Source organism: Tursiops truncatus, chromosome 15 (assembly GCF_011762595.2).
Source record: "Tursiops truncatus isolate mTurTru1 chromosome 15, mTurTru1.mat.Y, whole genome shotgun sequence".
In the NCBI taxonomy this organism is placed as follows: domain Eukaryota; kingdom Metazoa; phylum Chordata; class Mammalia; order Artiodactyla; family Delphinidae; genus Tursiops; species Tursiops truncatus.
The window spans coordinates 34,384,139-34,408,867 of NC_047048.1; the positions used below are offsets into that span (position 1 = coordinate 34,384,139).

The 24,729-nt window shown below is 51.6% G+C and overlaps 1 protein-coding gene across 5 annotated transcripts; it reads left to right on the top strand.

Moving 5' to 3' along the window:
• Nucleotides 1-902: 902 nt before the first annotated feature.
• Nucleotides 903-24,494, top strand: CDIP1 (cell death inducing p53 target 1). 5 transcript variants are annotated; one of them, XM_033840229.2, is made up of 6 exons: nucleotides 903-1,024; nucleotides 20,947-21,030; nucleotides 21,605-21,710; nucleotides 21,844-21,999; nucleotides 22,736-23,009; nucleotides 23,131-24,494. In XM_033840229.2, the coding sequence occupies exons 3-6, from the start codon at nucleotides 21,626-21,628 to the stop codon at nucleotides 23,240-23,242; spliced, it is 627 nt and encodes a 208-aa protein (XP_033696120.1). In that variant the 5' UTR covers nucleotides 903-1,024; nucleotides 20,947-21,030; nucleotides 21,605-21,625; the 3' UTR covers nucleotides 23,243-24,494. The 5 variants fall into 5 exon arrangements, with proteins under 5 accessions (XP_033696120.1, XP_033696121.1, XP_033696118.1 ...); XM_033840228.2 differs by lacking the exon at nucleotides 903-1,024 and adding an exon at nucleotides 1,248-1,366; XM_033840230.2 differs by lacking the exon at nucleotides 20,947-21,030 and having other exon boundaries at nucleotides 909-1,024.
• Nucleotides 24,495-24,729: the final 235 nt, after the last annotated feature.

Below are 24,729 nucleotides of genomic sequence, written 5' to 3' on the forward strand. Positions count from 1 at the left end.
TATATGTATAACTGATTCACTTTGTTATAAAGCAGAAACTAACACACCATTGTAAAGTAATTATACCCCAATAAAGATGTTAAAAAAAAAAAAAAAAGTCACTGCAAACACTGAAATAGTGAACAGTGAACCACTCACTGCTCCAGGGGAAATGCAGGGTAAGGTTCCTGCCAGCCACTGGTCATAACATTTGTATCAACTAATTAATACATAACCATATTTGAGTGTTTCTGTTTAAAAACAACTTATTTAATATATATTATTGGTTCAGTAACATTGAACTCAAGGCCAAGGGCACTATAACTCACACAGGCACAGTTGATATAACACAGGTACTTTCTGTGTAAGGCACATCACAGCTTTCTCATGCTCACTGAACACTGGACAGCGCTTCAACACCATGCTTGGGGGCCATTTTAAACAGCAAAACCAACCAAAGGAAAAAAACTGCAAAAAACATGGCATTAAAAATGCCCACTAACACTTGTTAACAGTATGAGAGCTGAAAGGAAAAGGCGGAGTGTTGTCTCATTTAAGCTCTGCTTGGAACCGCCACATCAGGCAACTAAAATCTTTCCACCTGGTCATGTCCACATAATGTCCAGCGCCTAAACCCAACAGATATTTGTGGAATAAACGAACAAATGCGCCTGAAAGGAAGAAAGGTGCGCCTAGCTCTGGTGGATACCCGGGGTCTGGCGAGCCGGGAGGGAGACCTAGCAGGGCCTCCCTTGATTGCTCCCTCACCTGACAAAGACCCCACGCCCTGTCACGTGCCTCGCGTGGGCCGAAGGGCTCCCGCTCTCGTGAAGTCACCAGGGCTAGTCACGTGCCGCCTCGAGGCCCCGCCCCTGCACTGACCTCATGGCCCCTCCTCTGACCGCATGGTTCCACCCCTCGCTGTGACGCCACGGGCCTCGACCCTGCTCCAAAGTCTACCCGCCTCCTTCTGACAGACGCGCCACTGCGAGCTGCGGAGGCGGCTGTTCTTGCTGCTGCGGCCGCCGCGGCCGCCGCGGCGACGGTGAGTCGCCTCGACCATTCTAGACGGCTTCCCGCGGAGACTCCTGGGAGCAGGGCTGGGTACTCGCGGCCAATGCGGGGACTGCTGAGACCTTGTACCGCGCAGTCCCCTCCCTGCCCCCGCCTGCGGCGCCCGCGCGGTGCACGCCGGGCACTGTGGTCCCGCTGGCCCGCGGAGCGCGTTTCGGGCACCCGGACGGACTACATCTCCCAGAGGCGTTTGGGCGGACGGGGGGCGGTGGTGTGCGCGCAAAGCCCCGCGGGGCTGAGGGTCTTGTCCTCCGAGCGCTTGGACCCGGGCTGTCTCGGCGTTCGCTCGGCCTTGGGCTGCTGGCTTCTCGAGGTAAAGGGACCACGGGGGCGGCGCAGCGGGCCGGTCGCCTCCTCCCAGGATGCTGATGCGATCCAGAGCAGCCTTGGGGTTTTGACGTCGTACCGTCGCTGGGTTGGCCGGCCACCCGCGGGGCTGCGGTGACAGCTTAGCCAGGCTTCGGCAGGCGGCGTGCTCGGTGCCCCGAGGGCTGACGGTCCGCTCCTCGGATCCCGCTATCACGCCTCCCACATCCTCTGCAGGGAAGGTTGGGGAAGTACCATCCCCGGTTTTCCGCAGGGGCTGTTTCCTCAAGGAGGGGGGGGTCGGGAGGAGGGTCCCGGCGACAAAGAAGCTTCTGCTGAGCTCCGTGGTGACCTTGGCAGGCCAGGCGGGCCCCGCGCGGCTCTCCCTCCCCCGCCCGCCCTGGTTTGCCTACATCTGTAAATCTCTGCGCCCGCTCTTGACCGCACACGCCGGTGCCGGAGGTGGAGGCAGTGACCTGGCCTATCTTTGGGCCCAACCTCATACCATCGAGGACTTTGGTGTAGTTGAACTCACGGCGTCATGCGAGCCCGGGTTTGGGCACTTGACTTATTTAAGGGTATGCGTGTTTTTGCTTTCCTCTAAATGTTCCCAGGAGGCCTTTCAACAGGTGTCAGGTAAGGAGCAAGAGGCTATAAGTTTCTCCAGTATGGGCCTAAGATCCTCTGCATCAGAGACATCGGGGCCCTCGTTAAAAGGGCCGATTCCGGGGACCCACCCCCAGAGGTTCAGATGTAGCAGTTATGAGATGTGCCCCAGGAGTTTACTTAATAAGTTCCACAGATAATTCTCGGGCTCATTTGGGGTTGAGAACCTTGGTCTTAGTGTGAGGAGGATGGAAGACGAGCATAGCGTTTATACCAGTTTCGTGTGTGTCCTGTGGGCTGCTGGGCAGGGCAGTGCCTAGCAAGTGTGACCTTGCTCCTCCGTGCTTTGTTTCTTCCCTCAGGGCTGATCTAAGAGTCTGGTGGGGAGAGGCACGCCAGCTCTGCCTTGCCCTCTGCCAAACGTTTAATTATGAAAAGTTTCAAACGTACAGGAAAGTTGAAGAAATTCTACAGTGAATGCCACCTGGAAAGTCCAACATTTTATTGTACTTTATCACAAATCTAACCATCCAGCAGTCCATCTGATTATTTTGTTTTTATGTGTGTCAGAGTAAGTTGCAGATATCGGTCTATCCCCCCCTAAATAGTTAAACATGCATATTATTAATTAGTCTTAGAATTCTTGTTTTTTAACTGACTGCATATTTGAGAGTCATTCTCTCTGTCTCTCATCCCTGAGGAGCTGAGGACTTTGGAGGTTTTTCTATAGGATGGGCCTCTGGAACCAAGAAAGAGCTTTATATGGGCTCTTGCAAAGATTTGAAAACAGCAGGCCATGGTTCTAGAATCACCCTAAGAGCAAAAACATGGACTGTGTGACATAGAATGATACTTCAGGGAACAAAATTGTTTTGAGGGGGAACTGATGGGATGTGTCCCGATGGCCAGGTCGCCCCACATATTGTGTTGGCAGGGACTGATGTAAGTCGTCAGCTTGCAAGCCATTCCTCCTCTTTACACTATAAGCTTTCCCGGTTTGAATCTGCTGGTTTGGTGTGTTTTCTAAAGCCCTAGGGGCACAGGGCTTCGTAGCCCAGTGAACAAGCTCTGAGTCCCTTGGGCCCAGGTACTTTATTCCATAGCCAGAGATACCAACCCTGACCCTCTTCAGTGGTCTGAAAGGGAGCGAAGAGACAGGTCCTGTGAAAATTCGTCTCCACTTTCAGAAACACTATTCAAAGGGCACGAACGTATTTGTACTCATATAGGACACAGTCAGGGAAGTGTGGCAGTTAAAGTCATGGCATCTTATATTGATGTCTCTACCCTTACAAGGAGGAAGGCAGTTGTGCCAGTGAGAAAGCAGCATGCAGTGGGAGCTCGGCCCTTAGTGGGGAGGAGAGAGGAGGAGAGCCAGGCTGGCAGTGGTGGCATGAGGCTTATTGTGCCCCACAAAGGGACTTGGAAGTGCAGTGCACAGAATGGAAATGTGCCAGTTTCTAGGATCCCACAAAGGTCTTCGTTCTCTCTTCTCTGCATAGTCAGGACTCTCCCAGACACATCTCCCCTGGAGGTGGTAGAGGCTGCAATGCAACTTAGTGCTGCAGGGGACAGGGGGCACCTGGCCTGGGACCTGTGGCAGGCAGAGCCTCTCACCCTGAGAGGGCCCTGCAGACCACGCTAGAGGCCTTTTTGTCGCTTCCAAGCTGTGTGACAAGTCATTTGCCCTTCCAGACCCTCAATTGCTGCATCTGTGGTAGGTGAGGAGCAACACCCAGATGAAGGTCTGTCTCTGCTGTAAGCACTGAGAAGATTAGGGGCCCCTAATATTAGACAGAAGACAGCACGAAACCATGCAGTGCAGGGTAAGGAAGGCCAATGACGTTCTGATTCTTTCCATGAAAGCAGTTGTGATGTGTTTTTGGTAATGTTTGATCATTTTTCTAGAAAACATTTCTCATCACCTTTTTGGTACTCCTGATCTGTGGGTGCTGTGAGCTCCTGCGTGGTCTGTCCGCTGGGTGATCCAGACCATCAATTCTTACCACGAGGAGGTGTCCAGTAAAAATTGTGAAGGTGCTGGATACATAATATGTTCAATAAGTGTTGATTCAGTCTAAAACTCAGATCTGTTTCAGTGTCTGTGCTTTTCCTTCAAGGAGAAACAGAGGCCAGGAAAGGTGGAAGTAGGTAGGGAATGGCGGAAGGGTCTCCCTGGGTGGAGCTTGAGGAGAATTCTAACCTGTTATTACTTCAGGAAGACGTGAAACGGTTGTCACAGTTCTAATTAACATTAAGAGCAATAGTCTTACAAGTTGGGGAAACAGCAGGGAATGAAGTTTTGTCTGCAGTGTGTGCCTTTTGTATGTGCTTTGTTCCCACCGGACAGAACTCTCACCTGTGTTTTGTCATTGCATGCAGTGTCAGCTCTGCAGATGCAGCTCAGGCACCTCTGAGTCTCACGGCTGAGGAAGCAGCCAGAATACCAAATGACGTGTCCAGGGTTGCCAAATAATGGCAGAGCAGAGCCCCAAACCCAGCTCTCCTGAGACAGCAGGGTTGAAGGGAAATGGGGGCTCCCCCGGCCCCCTTGTGCAAACTGCTCCCTGGACTCGACAGTGACTCAAGAAAGGGTTTCTCTTCTTGTCTGGATTTTTGGCACTCTCATCGGGAAGCCCGCACACTGCTGCTCGGCTGAGGCTGTGCTCTGGGCCAGTGGCTGCGGGTTAGGGACAGCATGGGAAGCCTTCCCTCACCGACCTGCTTATTCAACACACCTGTGCCAGGGACTGAGCTGGGTCCCAGGAAAATGAGGGGGAGAGTCCCAGTGTTCTCCAGTGGGGTGACAAGAGTGAGGGACAGAGGATCCCCACCACAGGGAATTACAGGAGAGGCTCCATCTTCTGGAAAGAGGGTTTGGAGGCTGAAGGAAGGGTCGGTGGAAAGGTTCTTTGGTTGGGGCGGGATTTGGTTTGTTTGGGAAAGGGCGAATTACACTCTTGGGTAGAGAGATCTGGAACACACGGCCAAGTCCAGACTTTTCCCCTTGAACCTTGACCAGTAAACCTTGACCTTGAACCTTGACCAGTAGATGAGTTCTGAGAGCTTTGGGAACCATGGCATTCGCAAGGCTTGCTGACAGGTCAGGTTTTAAGGGGCAGAGACAATTCTGGAACATCTCTCAGACGTCCATCTTGGGGACAGGGGTACTGCTAACTGAAGCAGGGCCTGTGGGCTGGGGGACAGAGCTCCTGCCAGGGAGTATCAGCCAGGCTGTGTTATCATCCAACTGGTCAGCTGATATTTGATGTATTGCCTGGGGCTGTGGAGAGACTGGCCCCAAACACCACCCCTGCCCTCTGGGAGCTGCCAGTCTGCCTGGGGAGGCTGGGCCTTTGACCACAGTTCTTTCCCCCTTTCTCCTAGTGACTCTTGCTCCAGTCCTGGAACCCCTGCCCACCTCCTTGCAGGGCCTACCTAGGGCCCACCTGGTCCCTGAAGCCTTCCCAGGGCCCCCACCCACAGACCGCCCCCTCTCTCACCTGGAGCACCTGCTGTCACATATTCTCATTTGGGTTTTGCTGAGTATCTTTTGCAAAATTTTTTCAAGTGTGAGCTGGCTTTCCAGCTGGATCTGCAGCTGCCTGAGGGCAGGGACCAGGGAGGTGAGTGGCCTCTATAGAGGGCCTATGAAATGTTGGCTGAATTAAAGAGTCAGGAATCAAGTCTTTTCAAACAGGTAGTCACTTGAAAGAAAGAATAAGCAAACAAACTTGGGTAGTGATGGCTCTGCTGAATAAAATTGGCTAATCCCAGAGCTAGAGGAATTCTGTGTTGCTCACGTGACCACTTCTCAGCTCTGGCACTCGGGGCAGGCCTCGGTTTCTGTCCCCATGGAGGCAAGCTTAGGTGAGCTCGGGTCACCTGTCTACCTGCTTTGCCTGGGGAGTATGGGGGCCACACGGGGGCCCATTTCTCTGTGGTCCCAGTCACACTGGCCAAAAAGAACCTGTGCCCGCCGGAGGTGGGGGCCAAGCACTGTAGGGTTCAGGACTCTTGGGGACCCACGTTAGTGCCTAGGCACAGCACGGGAAGCCCTCCATCTCACTCCTGCCCCAACTCTGCCCAGCTGCCTGCCCAGCCACGGGCGTGTGGACATGCTCCAGGCCTCTGCGCGGAACTGCACTTCCCCAGGGCCTTTCCCCAGCCGTGTACATGGCTCGTGGCTCTCGCCTCACCTCCGTCCTGTTTTTGCCTGAAGGTTCCCCACTCAGAGAAGCCCTTGCTTCCCTGCTCCTCCTTCCTCCGTGGTACGCCTCACTAGCTGACATACAATGTATTTTACTAGTTTCTGTGTTTTACAGCCCCTCTCCCACTGGATTGTGACATGAAAACTGTTTCCCCCATCTTCAGGGCCTAGATGCGTGCTGGCTGTTTGTGTGTTGAATAAAATCATGTATGTGTCTGCCCTTCAGCTGTCCCATCTCTCTACTGGCTGGTAAAGCCTTGAGGTGTAGGGCCCGTGGTCTGTGTGTGCTCCATCCTCCCTGGAGTGGGGAACACAGATCTGCGTAGAGTTGAATTCCCTAGTGAATGTGCAGTGGTCAGGACTGCAGTCAGCCAGCAGGGCAGAGGCCTCCGGTCCTGGTGCCCTGTGGAGGCCTTGGGTGGCACCAGGGGAGGCATGCAGGAGCCCTCCTTCTGTTCCAGGAGAAAGGGAGGGACTGGTCAGCTCACTTCACTTGTTTCTCCTTTTGTCCTGGGTGCAGTGAAATCCATGTATGCTCACACAATGGAATTCCACTGTGTGAAGCACTTTGTTGGGTGTTCAAGATTCTGCTTAAGCAAAATTTTGAGAAACATTTTGGAAAATGTGTGAGATAAGAGATGGGGCTGAGCCAGCTGCAGTGGGAAGGAGCACTGGTTTGAGACTCGACTCTTGTCTGAGCAGCTGGGCCAGGCTCCCCGTCAGGGAGCTGCTGGAGGGCAGGCGCGGCCATCTTGCCCACTGTTAAATGCAGCACCGCGCCCAGGCCTGCCTTCATGGGTGCTTAGTAATGTCTGAAGACCAAACGTATGTCAGCTGAGACCTTGGACTTGGTGATCACTAGAGACACTTGTGGCCTGAAAGGTGGCCTCTAGATGTACGAAACATAGAGAAATACGCACATGGCCGAAAATAAGGCAACCCCAGATACAGCGTGAGCTCTCATTTCCTCAAAGAGAAGATCCAAAATAATTCTGTCCCAAATGGCACAAGCCAGCTCTTTGGGTCAGATGTCCATTTAGAGTGATATGAATTTAGTTCAACTTCCATATACTGTTTCATGGAGTGTAATTTCACATGCTGATTAGATTTGTTCCCCACTCAGGTTTCCCAGGGCACTTTTCCGGCTCTTCCCCTTCACCTTTGTGGACATCGTGTCCTTGTCCTGGACGCTAGCTCCTCTGGATTGTCAGTGCCAGTTGTGTGAGTGCCCCTTGCTACACGTAGGGGCGTTTCCGCTGGAGAGTATCCCTGTGCTGTTGTGTGTTCTTGGGTTTTTTCGTCAGTTCTGTATGCAGCTTCTTACCGTGTGCCCCTTCACAGGGTGTTTACGGCACATCTAAGCATTGCAATTGTGAGGTCCTACCCCAGGAATAATTACTGGTCTGCTAGGTGTCTGCTGGCTTTGGGCTTCTTTCTTTTCACTGATTCCATCCAAGTGACCTCTAGAAGCGTGCCACGCTGGACTGACTGCACCTGCTGTTCTTCACCCAGCAGTGCTTAGTGTAAAAGAATTGAGACACTGCCTGCAACAGGAGGGACTTAAATGATGCAGAGGCGCTCCCTCCTTGTGCTCACGGAAAATGAGCAGTACCTACGGGACTCGGAGTTCATGAGGGCAGAAAGGCAAAGCCATTCTCTTGGGAGCATAGCGGTTCCCCCACCCCCAACGGAATGGGGGGACTTGGGCAAGGCTCAGCTGCAGGCTGAGTTCCTCTCCTGGGCCAGCAAGGCCAGCAGGCCTTTGTGTCCAAAATAAGACTCTTACAGCTGAATGGGGACTTGTAGTGGCCACGTGGCTTGGCTGCACTTAAGGCCCTAGAGCTTTTTCCTGGATCAAGATGGTGTATCTTGATCTCAGATAACCAGTTAAAGTAGAGTCGATCCAAAGACTGTCCATTTGTGTCAGCTCGCGTAGGTGGTGTAGTGGTGAGCATAGCTGCCTTCCATTTTGTGTCAGCTCAACAAAGGCAGAGTTAAGGACTTTTTCTTTTCAGGGTTCCACTTTGATTGCCTAAGGGATGGTTCTTTAGATTCATTGCATTTCTAAAATTAGTCAGCCTTCTGGTTACCAAGCCCTGCCTGTCCAGCAGGTGCAGATGACTTGTTTATCCACTTGTGGTTGCAGCTGCATCTGTTTTCTGCCCTTTGCTCCTCATCCCCCTCCTGTCTGTACTTCCTTCTTCTGTGTCAACGGTAAAACATGCAGAATCCAAGCTCCTGAGCTTGGTCCTGCCTGGGAGGCGGCTCAGAGGGCAGGAGGATACCTGTGTTCCCAGCGCCAGCTCCAGCTAGTGACCTCGGTCAAGCCCTGTGATGCTGTCAGTCTCAGTTCTGTCATGTGTCTGTTGGGATTTTCTCACCTGCCTCCTCTGCCAGGTGACTTCCTGCTGGCTCTCCAGGCAGGGTCTCTGGGGCTAGAACTACCTTGGATGGCGTTTATGTTCCAGCTTCACAGGTCTAGACCCTCAATTTTACTGGAGCACTGGGAAGTGACTTGGTATAGAGAACTGACTTGTGTTACCAAATTCCTACAAAACTGAAGCAAAGACCACTCCAACTCATGAGAGGGGAACAGCCCAGTCCTTGGGTTTGCTCCTTGGAGCATTTCTTTCCCTACAGACAGAACTAGATTATGGTCAGAGACACCTTTTCTGGACTGAGGAGGAATATACATAAATATAACACACTTATAGTGAGCATTTTGAGGAAGGAACCAACCAAAGGAGCTGCCTACCCTATAAAAACTAGAAACTACACAGAAATAAAAAGTTTCTCTATATGTGTGTGTGTGTATGTGTGTGTGTGTAAACAAATCATCCAAAATCTCACTATCCAGAAAAAACCACCCTTAACATTTGGTGTGTAATCTACATGTAAATACACACGTCTCTCTGAGAAGGGATCGCACTGTACATGCTACGTGGTGCTCTATCAAGTCCATCTTCCTATGTCAATAAAGGTAGATCCACATCATTTTGAGGGAGTGAATATAGTTACATGGTATAGGTTAACCAGATGGGTAACTAGTTCCTTTGGTTGAACATCAAAACGTTGATCTACAGAAACATTTTTACATGTGAACCTTTGCTCATGTGTTCGTTTATTTCTAGGACAAATGCCTCGAAATGGAATTAATGTGTTAAAAAGAATGTACAGGAGTGAGATTGTCCTCCAGAAGAGTTGCATGAACCCACTCTGCTGTGGCCCAGGTGCCCTTGCCTCTGTCACGGGGAGTCAGAGTGGTTTGCCACGGCTCTGACCAGAATTCAGCATGATGTAAATTGTGCATTTATGATTTTCATCATCATCACAGTTCCTAGAAGCCTTACTACTTTTTAGCTTAGAACCATTCTTTGAGTCCTGTCTGCCTTTTGATTTTGCTTCTGATTAAGAGCAACCAATGTATTCTCTTTTCTGTTTTATTGTATACTTCCTTTTCCCACACTCTGCTTGCGTCTCCATAAATACAGCTATTTGTATTTATGCAAACCATGATTTGTGCTTATTGAACACTATGTGACAGGCTCTGAGCTCTTCATCCATGACCTCATTTACGCCTCATCACAACTCGGTGGGTCAAGGACGGCTGCTGCCATTTCACAGATGAGAAAACTGAGACTCTGGAACATTAGGTGGCCAGATGGGTGGGACCTAGTGCCTGGGTGCCAGCAGGTGAGGAGTCTGCCCTTCCTGCTTGGCCTGTGACATCAGGACTCAAGCCTCCCTGGGGAAGGGCGTAGGCTGTGGTATTTGGGGCCATTGGCTTAGGCTGATGTATCAGCTCTGTTGAGCCATGATACTCATCAGGGAGAAGAGTGTAGGGCTGGGTGGGAGGAGAGCAGCCAGATGGGAGAACCAGATCTACTTTCTGGTCCTTTCCATGTCTTTAGCTTGTTTTGAAGTGTTTAGAATTCCCAAGGCATCAGATACACCCAGGTTCGAGCGTTAAAATAAATGGTTTGCAGCCACCAGTGATGCTATCTGAGGGAGGGATTGTCTCTCTTGTCCTGCCTGCATCTTTAAGGACAATGGAAAAGGGGCTGAGTTCAGGATTTCCAGTCTGCCAGGGCTGAACTTGGCCTCCTATGGGCCTGCTCTGCAAGGCATTGTGAGCTAGAGGAAGCCAAGGCATGGGGAAGTCCTAATGGGAGCTTTTCAATGATGGACCACTTGTTTACATACCTTCAGGCCCAAGGAGCACTATTTATTTTTAATGGTACTTGTTTTCCTTTCTTGTTAATAACTAACTGGAAATTTACCAATCACAAGTAGATTCTGGCTACCTTGGATTTGAGAATTACTGGAAAACTAACTTCTCTGTTTCTCTTTGATATTGAGGTCTGGCTGCATTTACTAGGAAACTCACAGTAACCCCAGGGAAAACAAGTTAGTTTGTTTCTCTCTCACTACAAGATAGGTGAGAGAAGTGGTCCATTCAGTGCTGGAATGGTATCTCCATGGTCATCCAGGGCCTGGGCACCTTCAGTTGTCCTTAGCATGGCTTCCATTCCCAAGGTCACCTCGTGGTCAAGCATGGCTGCTAGGGCTGTCACATCCATCTTCCTGGCAGCAGGCAGGAGGAGGGCCTGAGGACATGGGCTCCATCTCCCTGCCGAGGTGGCTCCCTTTTAGCACCTTCCAACAAGAACATATGTCACTCTACTGTGACTCATTCGCCAGAACTTAGCCACATGGTCACATGACTGTCCTACATCTTAGCAAAGATACTGCTGCCCTGAATAAAAATGGAGTTCTGTGGTCCAGGTGGGGAAACTGAGGCGTGGAGAGATTATATAGGGTCATACAATCCATCGGTGGCGCTCTTCAAATTTTACTGCCGGTCTAGAAAGGAAGTCAGTGTCTTTGTTCCTGAAGGCTGAGTTGAGGGGGTGGTGCATGGGGTGGGGGGTGGCTGCTCAGAGGAGAAGGGCCGGGGTGCTGCTGTGGGCTGCGTGGCCTGAGGTCCTTATCCTGCCTACTGGCCCAGGTCCTCTGTGGGGATCTGAGGTCTGTGCGCTGCAGGGCAGCCCCTGCGCCTCGTGCCTCTGAAACAGTCCCGAGGCTCGATGGCTCCAGGCTGCTGTCTGGCCACCCACACCAGGCGCAGCCTCCTTCCTGAGGCCTTGTGACTCACTGTCCTGCCACTGTCCCGTCCTCTCCTTTGCCTGCTAGTCTCATTGACCCCACCACCTCCCCCCGGCTTACTTGGAGAGTTGCTCCCTGACCCCCGGAATGGGTCTGATCTTTCCGTACTTTCTTGTACACCACTGGTTTCACTGTGTACTTAGGTTTGGTGTTTCTGGTGTGTATCTGACTCCTGTCTCCCCCACTCAGTTGTGAGCTTCTGGAAGGCAGGGACCGAGCCGCTCACTCCCTGACACTTCCCAGCCTGTGCCCAGCGCAAAGTAGGTGCTACACAATGATCAGCACCAACAGATGGTTGGTTATTCCCAGAGGAAGTGCCGTCCCCCTCCAAGGGCCTCTGTTAAGTGGCCACCAAACAGACTGTCCTTAAGCCCACCCCTGGGAACTTGGGAGAACAGGACGGTACGTGGCGTCGCCCAGGGAGTCAGTGGCCATCCCTGGTGAATAAGCCCCCAGCCACAGGGACGCCTCATGTTGCCTGGTCCTTCATGGTCCACGCAGCCTCTACAGTGGGCAGGCGGGGTGTGGACGATGTGGGCCAGGCCCCCTTGCTCAGCAGGGGCTGAGTGTGCTCCCCTTCCCCCATCCTCTGGGTGGGCCCTAGGGGACCCCCCCCCCCCCAGGGCACTTGGCTTTCACCCCGGGCCTCCACCCTTCGCGGAGCAGTGGGCGCCTCCTTGGTTCAGCAGATGCAAGGCTGTGGGCAAGGCGGAAAGCTGCCTTTCAGTTTCCCCAGCAAAGCCCAAAGCCCCCTCTGGCCAGACGCCTGGAACCTGCCTCCTGGGGACAGAGGAGCCCCTCTGAGGCCAGCTGGCATCCTGGTGCAATGGCTGCTGGAGGGTGGGGGGTGAGTTCCTCTGGCGGGAGGCAGTGGGCAGGCCAGCCCGGCTGTGGGAAACTCGGCCCTGCAGTTGCTGCCACTAGGGTCTCGGGTGGATGCCAGGGTCTGGGCAGAGTGCCCTTCCCGGGGCATTGTAGCCCATGGAGCTCCAGGGCAGTCGCCTGGAAGGAGCGATGGCCCTTTAGAATGATTGCTGGTATCTCTTCCTTTCCAGAACTTGTCTTAGGGGCTCACAGAGCAGTTGGCCGCCACTTGGCCATGCCACAGTGACCTCTTCTGGGCTGAGCCGCTCAGGCTGGGCTTGACTACGAGTACCCCGGGATCCTGGGGGAATGCACACCAGGATCCCCGCTCCTGTGGGAGCAGAAGCTGCCATAGCAGAGGCATCAGTGCCTGTTTTGTTTTCCTTCCCATTGGAAGTTGTTCACAATAATTGACCACAATAGCAGGTGCCATTTATTCAGTGTTCTTGTGTGCTCGGTCTCAAGCTACTGCTCTGGGTGTTTTGCTTATTATGCTGTTTATTATAAAACTAGCTCCAACCCTGAGAGGTAGGCATGATTATCTCCATTTACAAACAAGAAACTGAGGCTCAGTGAGGTCACACAGCTGGAAAGTGGTGGAGCTGAGTCTGAACTAGTCTGATGCCTCCTTAAAGCCTTGCACGTTGCAGCAAGCATGTTCCTGGGGTGGGGGCCTCAGTGTGACAAACAGCCAGCTCAGAGACTCACCGGCGCAGTCCACTCGGTCCTGGGACTCTTGGTCCCTCTGGCCCTGACCCTGCTCTGCCTGCAGGTACCCTCTTACCGGCGTGGGGGTTCCTCTAGCCCGGCAGCTCTCAAAAGGTGACGTGCAGTCTCCTGGAGGCTTCCTGAGACCTTCCAGGGGCTGAAGGTCAGAACTATGTTTATAAGGACACCAAGACGTTATTGGTTATATTGCCTTTTTCACTATGTTGGCATTAGCATTGGCCGTGCAACAGTAGCAGGACTTAGCTCTGCTCGAGGCGTGGCACCCAGCTGTGCTAGTCATTGTTGTGGTTGTGTTCACGCCAGTTTCATTTAAGAAAAAGCAGTAAAAATTATTGAGTTTATTATCTGGACCCTTGAGTACACATTTTTTTAATGTTTTGTGTTGTGATGAAAGGACGCACATGAAGCATGCTGGAGACCTCAAGGGGAAGCATGTGTGCAGCTGTTTGAGCTGTGAGCTGAACTAGCGTTTTCATGGAGCTCCATATTTATTTAAAACAACAACTGACACACAGACTATGGTTATTCAGACTTAGGGATTTAGCAGACATTTTCTTGAAAGTGAACAAAGTGAGCCTGCTAATTCAAGGAAAACAACTGACCTTTTATTTTTGTATAAGTTGCCAATGATAAATTTGTTACTGTTTTCAATGATAAAATTTGAGCTTTCAAGTGAAAATGTCAGAATTTTGGAAAACTTGTATCTGCCACCGTGAGGTTGACAGCTTCCCAGTAGTTAAAGACTTTTCTGATGGGGTTGGTGGTGATAGTAACAATGTGATTTTTTGGAGGGAGGCGTATCTTACAATGAGATGTGTTAACATTGCTAGATCTACATAATCAGGGCTCATATCATAATCGTGGACCATTATTTTCCAAATGACCCATGCATGCTGTTATAAAACGGGACATGTGTAAAAGATCCATTCCAAAATACAAGGTAGCCCAATGATTTTCAATATAATAGGAAAAATTTGTTGTTAAAGATTCAGATTCCATATTGCAACTAACCTTTAAGAAGCTACTACCACCTGTCAGGTTTGGGTGTAGTGTTGAAGAATATCCACAATTAGCTGAGAAGACTATTCAGATACCTTTCCCTTTTCCAGCTACTTACTGTGGGAGGCTGGATTTTCTCATACTTTAACCAAAACATCACAACAGATTGGATGGAGAAGAAGATATGAGCATCTAGCTGCCTTCTCTTAAGCCAGACTTTTTTATTTTATTGAAGTATAGTTGATTTACAATGTTGTGTTAATTTCTGCTATACAACAGTTTCAGTTATACATATATATTAATTCTTTTTCATATTCTTTTCTATTATGGTTTATGACAGGATATTGAATATAGTTCCCCATGCCATACAGCAGGACCTTGTTGTTGATCCATCCTTTATATAATAGTTTGCATCTGCTAATCCCAAACTCAGTCCTTCCCTCCCCACCCCCACCCCCACCCTGCTTGGCAACCACAAGTGTTCTCTATGTCTATGAGTCTGTGTTTCATAGGTAAGTTCATTTGTGTCATATTTTAGGTTCCACATATAATTGATATCATATAGTGTTTGTCTTTCTATTTGACTTAGTATGATAATCTCTAGGTCCCTCCATGTTGCTGCAAATGGCATTATTTTCATTTTTTAAAAAATTTTATTTATTTTTGGCTGCATTGGGACTTCATTGCTGTGCACAGGCTTTCTCTAGTTGTGGCGAGTGGGGACTACTCTTCATTGCGGTGCATGGGCTTCTCATTGTGGTGGCTTCTCTTCTTGCAGAGCACAAGCTCTAGGTGTGCAGGCTTCAGTAGTGTGGCACGTGGGCTCAGTAGTTGTGGCTTGCAGGCTCTAGAGCGCAGGCTCAGTAGTTGTGGCACGCGGGCTTAGTTGCTCCGTGGCATGTGCGATCTTCCCGGACCAGGGCTCGAACCTGTGTACCCTGCATTGGCAGGCAGGTTCTTAACCACTGCGCCACCAGGGAAGTCCCCCATTCTTTTTTATGGCTGAGTAATATTCCATTGTGTATATGTACCACATCTTCTTTATCCATTCATCTGCTGATGGACATTTAGGTTGTTTCCATGTCTTGGCTGTTGTGAATAGTGCTATGAACATAGGCGTGCATGTATTGTTTTGAATTATAGTTTTGTCCAGGTACATACCAGGAATGGAATTGCTGGATCATATGGCAGCTCTATTTTTTGTTTTTTGAGGAACCTCCGTATTATTTTCCATAGTGGCTGCACCAGTTTACATTCCCACCAGCAGTGTAGGAGGGCTCCCTTTTCTCCACATCCTCTCTAGCATTTGTTATTTGTAGACTTTTTAACAATAAGCCAGACTTCTAAAGGGTTTGCAAAAATGTAAAACAATGTCCATCTTCTTATTAAATTTGTTTTGGAAAGTAGTTATTTTAAAATTTTATTTATGTTAACATGTAATAAGTTAATCTTTTTAATGAATAAATACTTTTAACAATTCCTTATTTTTTATTTCTAGTAAGGTAAGTATTGATATATATAACTCACACAATCTTTTTGGAGTCCTCAATAATTGAGTGTAAAGGGGTTGTGAGACCAAAAAGTTTGAGAACCGCTGCTCTAGCAGACCCTGGGGGAAAACTGATGTCAGAAAGTCCTTCTTCTGGGTGCGTCCTCTCCCTTCATCTCTGTCTCGTCCCCCACATCTGTCCTCAGTCCTCCAGGAACCTGCACTCATGTACAGATGCGTCTCAGCTCCACACTGCCCTCCCAGTCCTCCTCCAGAAGGCAGTGTGGGTATGTTTCCTCAGCAGAGACTGTCTGGGGTGGGGGGACCGGGGACAGGGTTGGCACCCCCATGGTGGTGTGCAGGACAGCTTAGACTGACTGCAGAATGGAGTTTGCAGCAGCGGCTGAGCCAGTGAGGGGTGTATCCTGCTGGCCCCGGGCCCAGGCCCTCCCAGCTCCCCCGGGGAGCCACCTGGGCCACCTCAGGCTGCTGCCAGTTGGCCAGGCTCTGGCCCTGGATCAACAGCAGCGCTCTCCACAGGGCACAGTGAGTAGCTGGGAGCAGAGCAGAACACCAGAGCCGTTTCCCAGGGCCGGGAGGTCTTGTGCTTTTAACTCCACTAGGGGACATGGGGAGACCTGGCTTTGCAGAAAGTGCCCGGCCCTGTGTCCTACCCCAGAGGCCCAGTGCCTGCTGCTCTGGGGAAGGTGACATGAGATTGCAGCAGGGAGTGGGTCCAAAGACAGACAGACAGACGTGGAGACAGGCTTCATCTCACTTTAGGGTGACCGGAATAATTCCCTCCTACATAAGAGCACAGGGGGTGCTAGGCTGTGTTGGTTGTGGGGGCAGAGGCCAGATGTGGCTTTTAAGTGGCCCCATTCCATCCCCTGGTGGAACAGGGTGCAGGCAGGCCCTCCCTCTCCTCTCTCCCATGTAGGGGATGATGGTCCCAGAGCTTCTGGACACCCCCTTGTCCCTTGGTCCGTCCTCGGCTCCTGAGGAAGCTGTGGGCTCACGGCGTGGATCAGAGTCCCAACAGCGCCTTCTCAGCTTGCCAGCCACGCGCCCCACGCTGCCTCCCTGCCCTGTGGCCGTAGTCAGGACATTCCTTTCAGGCTAGGCCTCAACCTGAAAATGCAGTGGAGGGGACACTGATCTCCTTTGTCAGTTCCATCTTCGGGGCCCCGTGACAGGTGCCCTAGGAATCCAGCCTCTGCCGTGCACACATTTCCAGCTCCTGCTTAGTTCCAGCCCAGACTTAAGCTTTTCGAAAGTGCTCTGTCTCCCAAGGCCGGTGGCTTCTAAAGTAGGAGCCGTCAGGGCTGGGGCAGCGGCACTTCGCTTTCATCCAGGGTGAAGTGGAAATTCCCCAGCATCCCCAAAACTGCCAGAAATCAGGTAAGCAGGAATTTAAGGCTCCTTAAATAGGAAATCCATGAAGCTTGTGGCAGAGTAGAGTCAGCTCCCAGGTCTTGGGCGCCCTGCTCTGCACCTTACACCCACTTGCTGCTGGGGTCAGCGCCTTGGCTGACCAGCTGCTAAGCGGTCAGCTGGATCTCTAGCTCTCTTCTCAGAGAATCTGTATTTTATCAGTACTATGACTGGGTAATACCTCTGCATCCACCAAGTCCAGAGGGCATAAAGGGGTGTGCTGTGTAACGTCCTCTGGGCCCCCTGGGAGCTCCTGTTTGGTTTATGATAGACTCGTGACGGCTTTCAGACAACTCTGTTTCTTCACAGTCTGTAGCTACAATATCTAAACAGGAGGCTGAGAGGCCTGTCTTGGGGTTCAGGGGCTGCACGTTGGCTTCATCAAGCTCCCAGGACCATGGGCCTCCCTCTCCTCTGTTGGGAACTTGCTGCCCTTCCTGAGCCTCTTTTAACGGACGCTCCAGCACCTGCCCAACAGTGAAGTTGCCGGGGCTGTGATATCAGATTCCACGCTTGCACTTGTAGTTTAACTTGAGCAGTGTGCGTTTTTATTGGAAAACTGTTCTTTTGGACATGTGCCTTTTTTTTTTTAAGATTATTGCATTCTTGAGGTTTTTGATTACACCTTGGACAATGCAGTTTTGTGGGAACACACACATTTGATTTTATATTGGGAAGCACTAGGGGAACTGGGGTTTGAATTCCTGAAATCTTCATGAGCCATTTTTCAGAAACCTCTCTTTCGTATTGGAGGGGCCTGCCCCCCAGTCTCTGCCACAGTTCAGGAAGGCAGCTGCATCGTGGGTGTGGGTGTGGAGGGGAGGGGAGGAGACAGGAGCAGCTGGGCCGTGGTGTGGTCAGGGCCTGGAGTGTAATGAGTGTCCTGCAGCAGTGCCTGCTCTAGGTTCTGCTGGACACCAGGGGAGGCCTCTGCCCTGTGTGCAGGGCTTATGCCATCATTATGATGGTGGGATTCCAGAGTGAATTCTTGCGCTCTAGGAGATGATGGAATTAGATCCAGAGATTTTGGTGACAAGGCAGGCCACTCCTGCATCCTCTGAAGTGTGTGTGTGTGCCTGCTCCCCAGACATGGAGGGGCTAGTTCCTCCCTCTTAAACCCAAAGGTGCTCAAGTGCCTTGCCAAGCACAGTGCAGCTCTTCCCGGCCTGCTTAGCGACCCAGGACCCGCCAGTTTCCTGGTAAGCCACCCCCACAGGCATCCCTGATGGGCGGAGCATGGCAGTTTGCAGCAGGTGCCCGCCCAGGTTCTAACAGACTCAGCATATTAGAGTTTTCTGCAGACTCGAGTCAAGCCCCTTAAGGAAAGCTGCCCTTTTCTCCCATCGGGGTGGCTGTGGCCACTGGCAGTGGCCTGGGCAAGGGACCTCAGGCCCAGCATGCACAGCCAGTGCCCCTGGACAGGGACCTTCTGTGACGTCCTCTAGAGGCTCTGCTGTTTACTGTTCTTGACCCTGTGCTATGAGGAGTCACCTGCAGGTGGGGGTGGAAGAGTCACACCAGGGTCCTAGGCTTGGCTCAGCCTCTAATAAGCCATGGGACCTCAGACAGGTCCTGTCTTTCCTTGGCCTCCATGTCTTCACGGGATAATTATAAGCAGCAACTCACAAGAGCTGGCATATAATTGATAAGCATTTGGGAAGATGTCCTCCCTCTTAGTGATCAAAGAAGTAAACATAACCAAGTGTCATCTTAACATTACAAATCATAATAACAGTAGTATTCAGAGTTTGCACTGTAAATCAGCATCATCCTTCACAGAAGGCATAAAATGTCCATACCCTTTGACCTAATAATCTCACTTCTGACAGGTTTAGCCCAAGGAAATAATCCCAAGAAAGGGAAAGAGCATTAGCCAAAGGTGTTGCAGTTTTTTATGAAATAAGAAGCATTCTAAATGCTTTAATAGGGATTGGTCATGTAAACAGTGATAGGCCCATTTTTGGAAATATTAAAATCTATGGTCATGGAGTCTTGCAAGATGGAGTAAATATATGTGACACAATGTTAAAAGGATTTAAAACTTTGTCACAATGGCAACTATATAAAAATATAGGTGCCTATACATACAGACTGGCAGGAACATGCAGAGACTGGCTGCATTAGGGTGATAAGGTTGGGCAATTTTGTTTTCTTTCAGTTTAATAGGTTTTATTGACATACAGTAATCCACATACCATACGATTTCCCCATTTAAAGCGTGCAATTCGGGGACTTCCCTGGTTGTCCAGTGGTTAAGACTTCGTGCTTCCAATGCAGGGGGCACAGGTTCAATCCCTGGTCAGGGAGCTAAGATTCCGCATGCCGCAGGGCGTGGCCAAAAAATTAAAATATTTTAAATAATTGTGTGCAATTCAGTGGTTTTTAGTATATTCACAGAATTGTGCAACCATCATTACAGTTTTACAATATTTTCATCATCCCTAAAGGAACTCTGTAATTGCTGTTCTATGGCCAGCCCCCCAAACCCCTGGAAACCACGAATCTGCTTTCTGCCCCTATGGATTTACCTGTTCCAGACATTTTATGTACGGAATCATATAATATGTGGTCCTTTATGTCTGGCTTCTTTCACTGAGCATAATGTTTTCAAGGGTCATCCAGGTTGTAGCTGTGTCAGTACTTCATCTCTTTTCATGGTTGAATTAATATTCTACTGTGTGGAAATATATATATATATATTTATATCCAGTTTATCCATTTATCAGTTGACGGACACTTGAGTTGTTTACACTTTTTAGCTGTTATGAATAATTCTGCTATGAACATTCTTGTACTAGTTTTTGTATGGACATGAGTTTTCAATTCTTTTGGGTATATACCTAGGAGCAGAATTGCTGGGTCATGTGGTAACTCTATTTTAACCTTTTGAAGAACTGCCAGACTGTTTTCCAGAGCGGCTACACCAGCAATGTGGGGGGTTCCAGTTTCTCTACATGATACTTGTTATTGTCCTTTTCATTTTAGCCATCCTGGTGGGTAGGAAATGGTACCTTGTAGTTTGGATTTGCATTTTCCTTTTGGCTAACAATGTTCAGGTTCTTTTCATGTGCTTATTGGGCATTTGTTTATCTTTGGAGAAATGTATGTTCAGATCCTTTTGCCCATTTAAAAAAATTGGGTTATCTTTTTTGTTAATGAATTAGAAGAGTTCTTTATATATTCTAAATGGTACAGGTCCCTGAAAAGATACATTATTTGTAAAAATTTTCCTCCACTGTGTGGGTTGTCTTCCCACTTTCTTGACGGTATCCTTAGAAGCACAAGTTTTAAATTTTGATGAAATCAGTTGTATCTTTTTTCACTTTTGTTGCTTGGACTCAGTTCCTCTGGCCCTGCCACTAATGTGTTAAATTTAATATTTAAACTTACTGACTCCAGGCTCCCTCTCCCCTGGCAGGATTGTTTGGGGCCCTCCATCCCCACATCGTTCTGAACTTAACACTGATGGGCTCTAGGAGGGAGCTATACTAGGAGACTTGCTTTCACTGTATATATTTTTTATACTGTTTTTTTTTCTAGTTCATATTATATCAGTTTAAAAATATGAGTCTCACTTTAAAATGCTACTAATTTTTAGCCTTTTATGCTGCTGAATAGAGTGGAGGAAGTGTCTTACTAAAGGACACAGAATACAGACTCAGGGGCGGGAGGATGGCCTGCTTCCCCTGCTTCTCCCCCAGTACCCGGCAGCAGGTGCTCAGTGGACCTTGTGAAGGAAATGACCAACACTACCTCCTTCCTTCTCGCCCCATCCACTCTCCGCCCAAAACAGCGCTGCTGCTGTGGGGAGAAGCCCTTGGTTCTGATTCCTTCCCACAGGGCATGTGGACATGAGGGGGCTGCTCTGGGCCTGGTGGGGAGTGGACAGAGGACTGGCTGTGGCCCTGAGGAGACAGCAGCTGTGGGGAAGGGAAGGGGGGGCTGAGGAGTGGGTAGGGACACAGGACGGCGCTGAGCTGGGCAGCGGGGGAGACACCAGACATACAGTGCCGAGGGAGTGTGGCTGCGTGGGGCCAGGTGCCCAGGGCAGCCGCTGCTGAGGGCGCTACCTGTTCTCCCCCTGAAACAGCTCCCCAGAACCCTGTGTGTCTGCCCAGGCCGGCAGTAGAAGGAGCCTCACCTGCCTGTCTCCTCTGAGTACCTGGGATTGGAGGTAAAAACTCTCCCAGACCCCCTCCCACAAGCAGGCCACAGTGCCCTGGCGTGGAGGCCAGCCTGGTGCTCCCTAAGTTGGAGGGGAGGAGAGGACCAGTGACCAGACTGCCCTGTGAGAAGTCCTAGATTAGGTTCCCAAGCTGCTGGGTTCTGTCCCCTTCCCAGGGCCACCCCACTGTCTGGCTTTCACAAAGGAAGTGTGGGTGACCCCTGAAGCTGGTAGTTTCTGGAGGTTGGAGGATGGTGGCTCTGGGCTGGGTTACCTACGCAATGGTGGGGCATCTCCAGGGCCTACAGGGAGCCCAGTCTGCTCTCTCGAAGGAATTGGTCCCAGCCCATCACAAGTGTGGAGATTTATGGGGAGGGGAGTGAAAGGTGATCTGAGCCCCGGGGCAGGGGATACCTGCAGGAGCCACAGGAGGTCCTGTGTGCTTGGGCTCAGCAGGGGCGGCTCTGAGGATGACCACACACCTTGTGCTGCAGCCCCTCATCACAGACCAGTGCCTGACTGGCAGTGGGGGGCTGAGGGGGGCGGGATGGGAGCATACTTTGCATCTCAGTTTGTCCTCCAGGGTCCAGGAGAAGCAGCAAAGATGTCGAATGAGCCGCCCCCTCCTTACCCTGGGGGCCCCACAGCCCCCCTTCTGGAGGAGAAAAGTGGAGCTCCACCCACCCCAGGTAGGTTCAGCGCTTGATTGCTGTCTCCTGCCCTTTCCAGCTGCTAGGAGCTGGTGCCTGGAGCAGCCATCCGCTGATGGCTGGAGCCGTCTGAGCTTCCTCTCCCTGTCTCTCTGTGTCACTCTCTGTCCAGGCCGCACCTCCCCAGCTGTGATGCAGCCCCCACCGGGCATGTCACTGCCCCCTGCAGACATTGGCCCCCCACCCTATGAGCCGCCGGGTCACCCAATGCCCCAGCCTAGCTTCATCCCCCCACATGTGAATGCAGACAGCACCTACATGCCTCCAGGTAAGCTGGAAAGGAATCCGCTTAGCCCAGCACTCAGCATGTCACCTGGGTTGCCAGCCAGCCTTTGCTGCGGGCGGGTAGTCTGTCTGTGTGGGTGTTTAAGGGTGGGGGGCTGATCGTGGGTCTGGACGTGGACATGGGAAGGTGCCCTAGAACATGGTGCAGGTTCTGTGGGCCAGAGGTGTCCCGGGCCCTGCCAGGGGAGGGCTGGCTCTGGGAGGTGCTGCCAGGAACCTGAGTCCATGGTGGAGGCCTGGGATCCTGCTCACCCAGCAGCTCTTCAGAGAGACTACACAGGCTGGAGAATCGGGCCCTGGTCAGGTGGGCTGGCCCCTGGCACCACAGTGCAAGACCTGATGCTGGTGGGGAGGAGAGGCTGATGAGAGACAAGGTTTTCCCTCCTGTGGTCAAGGTCCTTGAGCACAGCTCAGTCCCCTGTGTGTCAGAGGCAAGGGAGCCAACGCATCAAGCTAAGATTGAGGAGAGGTTAGACCTTGTTCCCAGCTCTCTGCCCTATCTGGCTGGGCCAAGTAGCTTCTCTGTCTTGGTCCCCATGGGACAGGGAGCAGGAAAGGTTGGGAGAATGTCGATGGTTACTTTGGCCCAGGGCCTGGTCCCCAAGGCTTCACCCTATGTCCTTGGGTGCTGGGGGCCTCAGGGCTTTGTGCTCACCTCTCACATGGGGCAGGTGGCAAGGCAGTGATCTGTCTTTGCTCCATCTTCTGTGTCATTCCAGGTTTCTACCCTCCTTCAGGCCCCCATCCACCCATGGGCTACTACCCACCAGGGCCCTACCCGCCAGGGCCTTACCCTGGCCCTGGGGGCCATACGGCCACGGTCCTGGTCCCTTCAGGGGCTGCTACCACAGTGACAGTGCTGCAGGGAGAGATCTTTGAGGGTGCGCCCGTGCAGACGGTGTGTCCCCACTGCCAGCAGGCCATCACCACCAAGATCTCCTACGAGATTGGCCTGATGAACTTCGTGCTGGGCTTCTTCTGCTGCTTCATGGGGTAGGTGGTATAGCGCTTGCTGGGTGGGGAGGCTGAGCCCACCCACCACCACGCTGGAGTAGGCCCCGGCCCTCGGCGCCTTTTCTTCAGGCCTCCCTGTCTCTCCCCATCTCCGATTCAGGTGTGACCTGGGCTGCTGCTTGATCCCCTGCCTCATCAACGACTTCAAGGATGTGACGCACACGTGCCCCAGCTGCAAAGCCTACATCTACACGTACAAGCGCCTCTGCTAACGGAGCCGGGACTGGACTCCCACTGTCAGTCTGGCCCCCTGTGCTTTGCTCCCCGCGCTCAGTGGCTCGCTTCCCTGCTCCCACTTGGGGGTGGAAGCTGTTCCACCAGTCCGTCCCCTGGAAGTCTTGTCCTCTTCACCTTGCCCTTCCCTGAGCATCTGACTCTTTTGGCAAAAATTCTGTTGGATTTTAGGCCAAGGGTCAGCAAGTGGCAGGGGGATGGCACTGAGCTTGTGTGCTGCTGGTTTGCTTGGTGTTTGTGATCAGAAAGATAAGCAGGGAATGATCTCACATGGTCTCCCTGCTGGGGTCTCTTCATGCATTTCTGAACCAGGTACAGGTTCGGTCCTGGGTCTTCCTGGGACCAAAAGCAGCCAGAGCAGTGGCTGGTTCCCTAGACCTGGGGCCTGCACTGGGGCCTAGCCTGTAGCCACAGTCATTTCTGATCTGCTGGGCTGAGAGTGGGGGATGGACCCAGGCAGGCCTGAGTTTGTTTTTGGAGTGCTAGAGGCAGGTATGATGGTCAGAAGGAATGACTCTGGCCCTCAGAACTCAGGAACTCTTAACAGTGCCCAGATGCCACCTGGGATAATGTGGACATTGGCACACCTACAGGCCATGGGGTAAGAGATTGGGCACTAGCTTGCCAAGAAGGGACTCTCCTCCGGCCCCTGCCCAGCTCCCTTTCCAGCCACACCTCTGTGAACCCTGGTCTTTGCTAGGGCCAGAAGGAATGCCCAGGAGCCTAGCCCATCAGTGTATACCACGTCCTTGCTGCATGTGGGCACAACCTCTGTGGGGTGTGTCCCAGCTGGGACTAGAGGTGACAGAGAGGAGGGGCCTCCTTGCAGGCACACTCAGATCTGCAGTGCACTCTCCACGGATCCTCTTCCCAGTAAGTGCTGCGCCCTTTGCCCTGGCTGGCTTGCTGTCACCTGTCACTGTGCTCGCTCCAACAGCGGGCACTGCAGCAGGAGCAGCTGCAGCACTGGACGGGGGACAGGCTGGGGACGAGAAAGGAGCAGCCACAAGTGGCACAAGTGCCCTGGTGGACACCAGCCCTGCCCTGGGCCTGAGCCCACACTGTCTATTTCCTGAATGGTTTGTCTGTGAACTTGCTCACGTGGACCACTGTATCCTGCTGCCGCCCCTCTCCTGGTCTCGCACTGCCACTGCATGGCCTCCTGTCACTGTGAATTGTGGCTGGTCTCAGTTTATAGTTTCTCATTAAATCGGCCCTTTCACTCCCCTGCCCGAGGCCTCTGCTCTCTTGCCTGGCTTCCTTTTGCGAGGGAAAGAGGGTGGGGGGTTGAGTCCTCAGGGTGTCGGTGCACCGACTATCCAGGAACAACACTGCTATCTCAGTCCCTAATTAAACCCGCCAGAGCCCAGTGTGGATGAGCCCTAGGATTCCAGCTGTGACTGCACCAGGAAGTTGGCTTCATGACTGTCAGGCCGCCTTACTGATAACATGTAACCCGCCTCCA

Excerpts from the sequence above, each read along its gene's own strand:
- CDIP1 (XM_033840229.2), top strand. The coding sequence starts at position 21,626 with ATGTCGAATGAGCCGCCCCCTCCTTACCCTGGGGGCCCCACAGCCCCC. Across the intron at positions 22,000-22,735 it reads CAGCACCTACATGCCTCCAG|GTTTCTACCCTCCTTCAGGC; the intron begins GTAAGCTGGAAA and ends GTGTCATTCCAG. Across the intron at positions 23,010-23,130 it reads TTCTTCTGCTGCTTCATGGG|GTGTGACCTGGGCTGCTGCT; the intron begins GTAGGTGGTATA and ends TCTCCGATTCAG.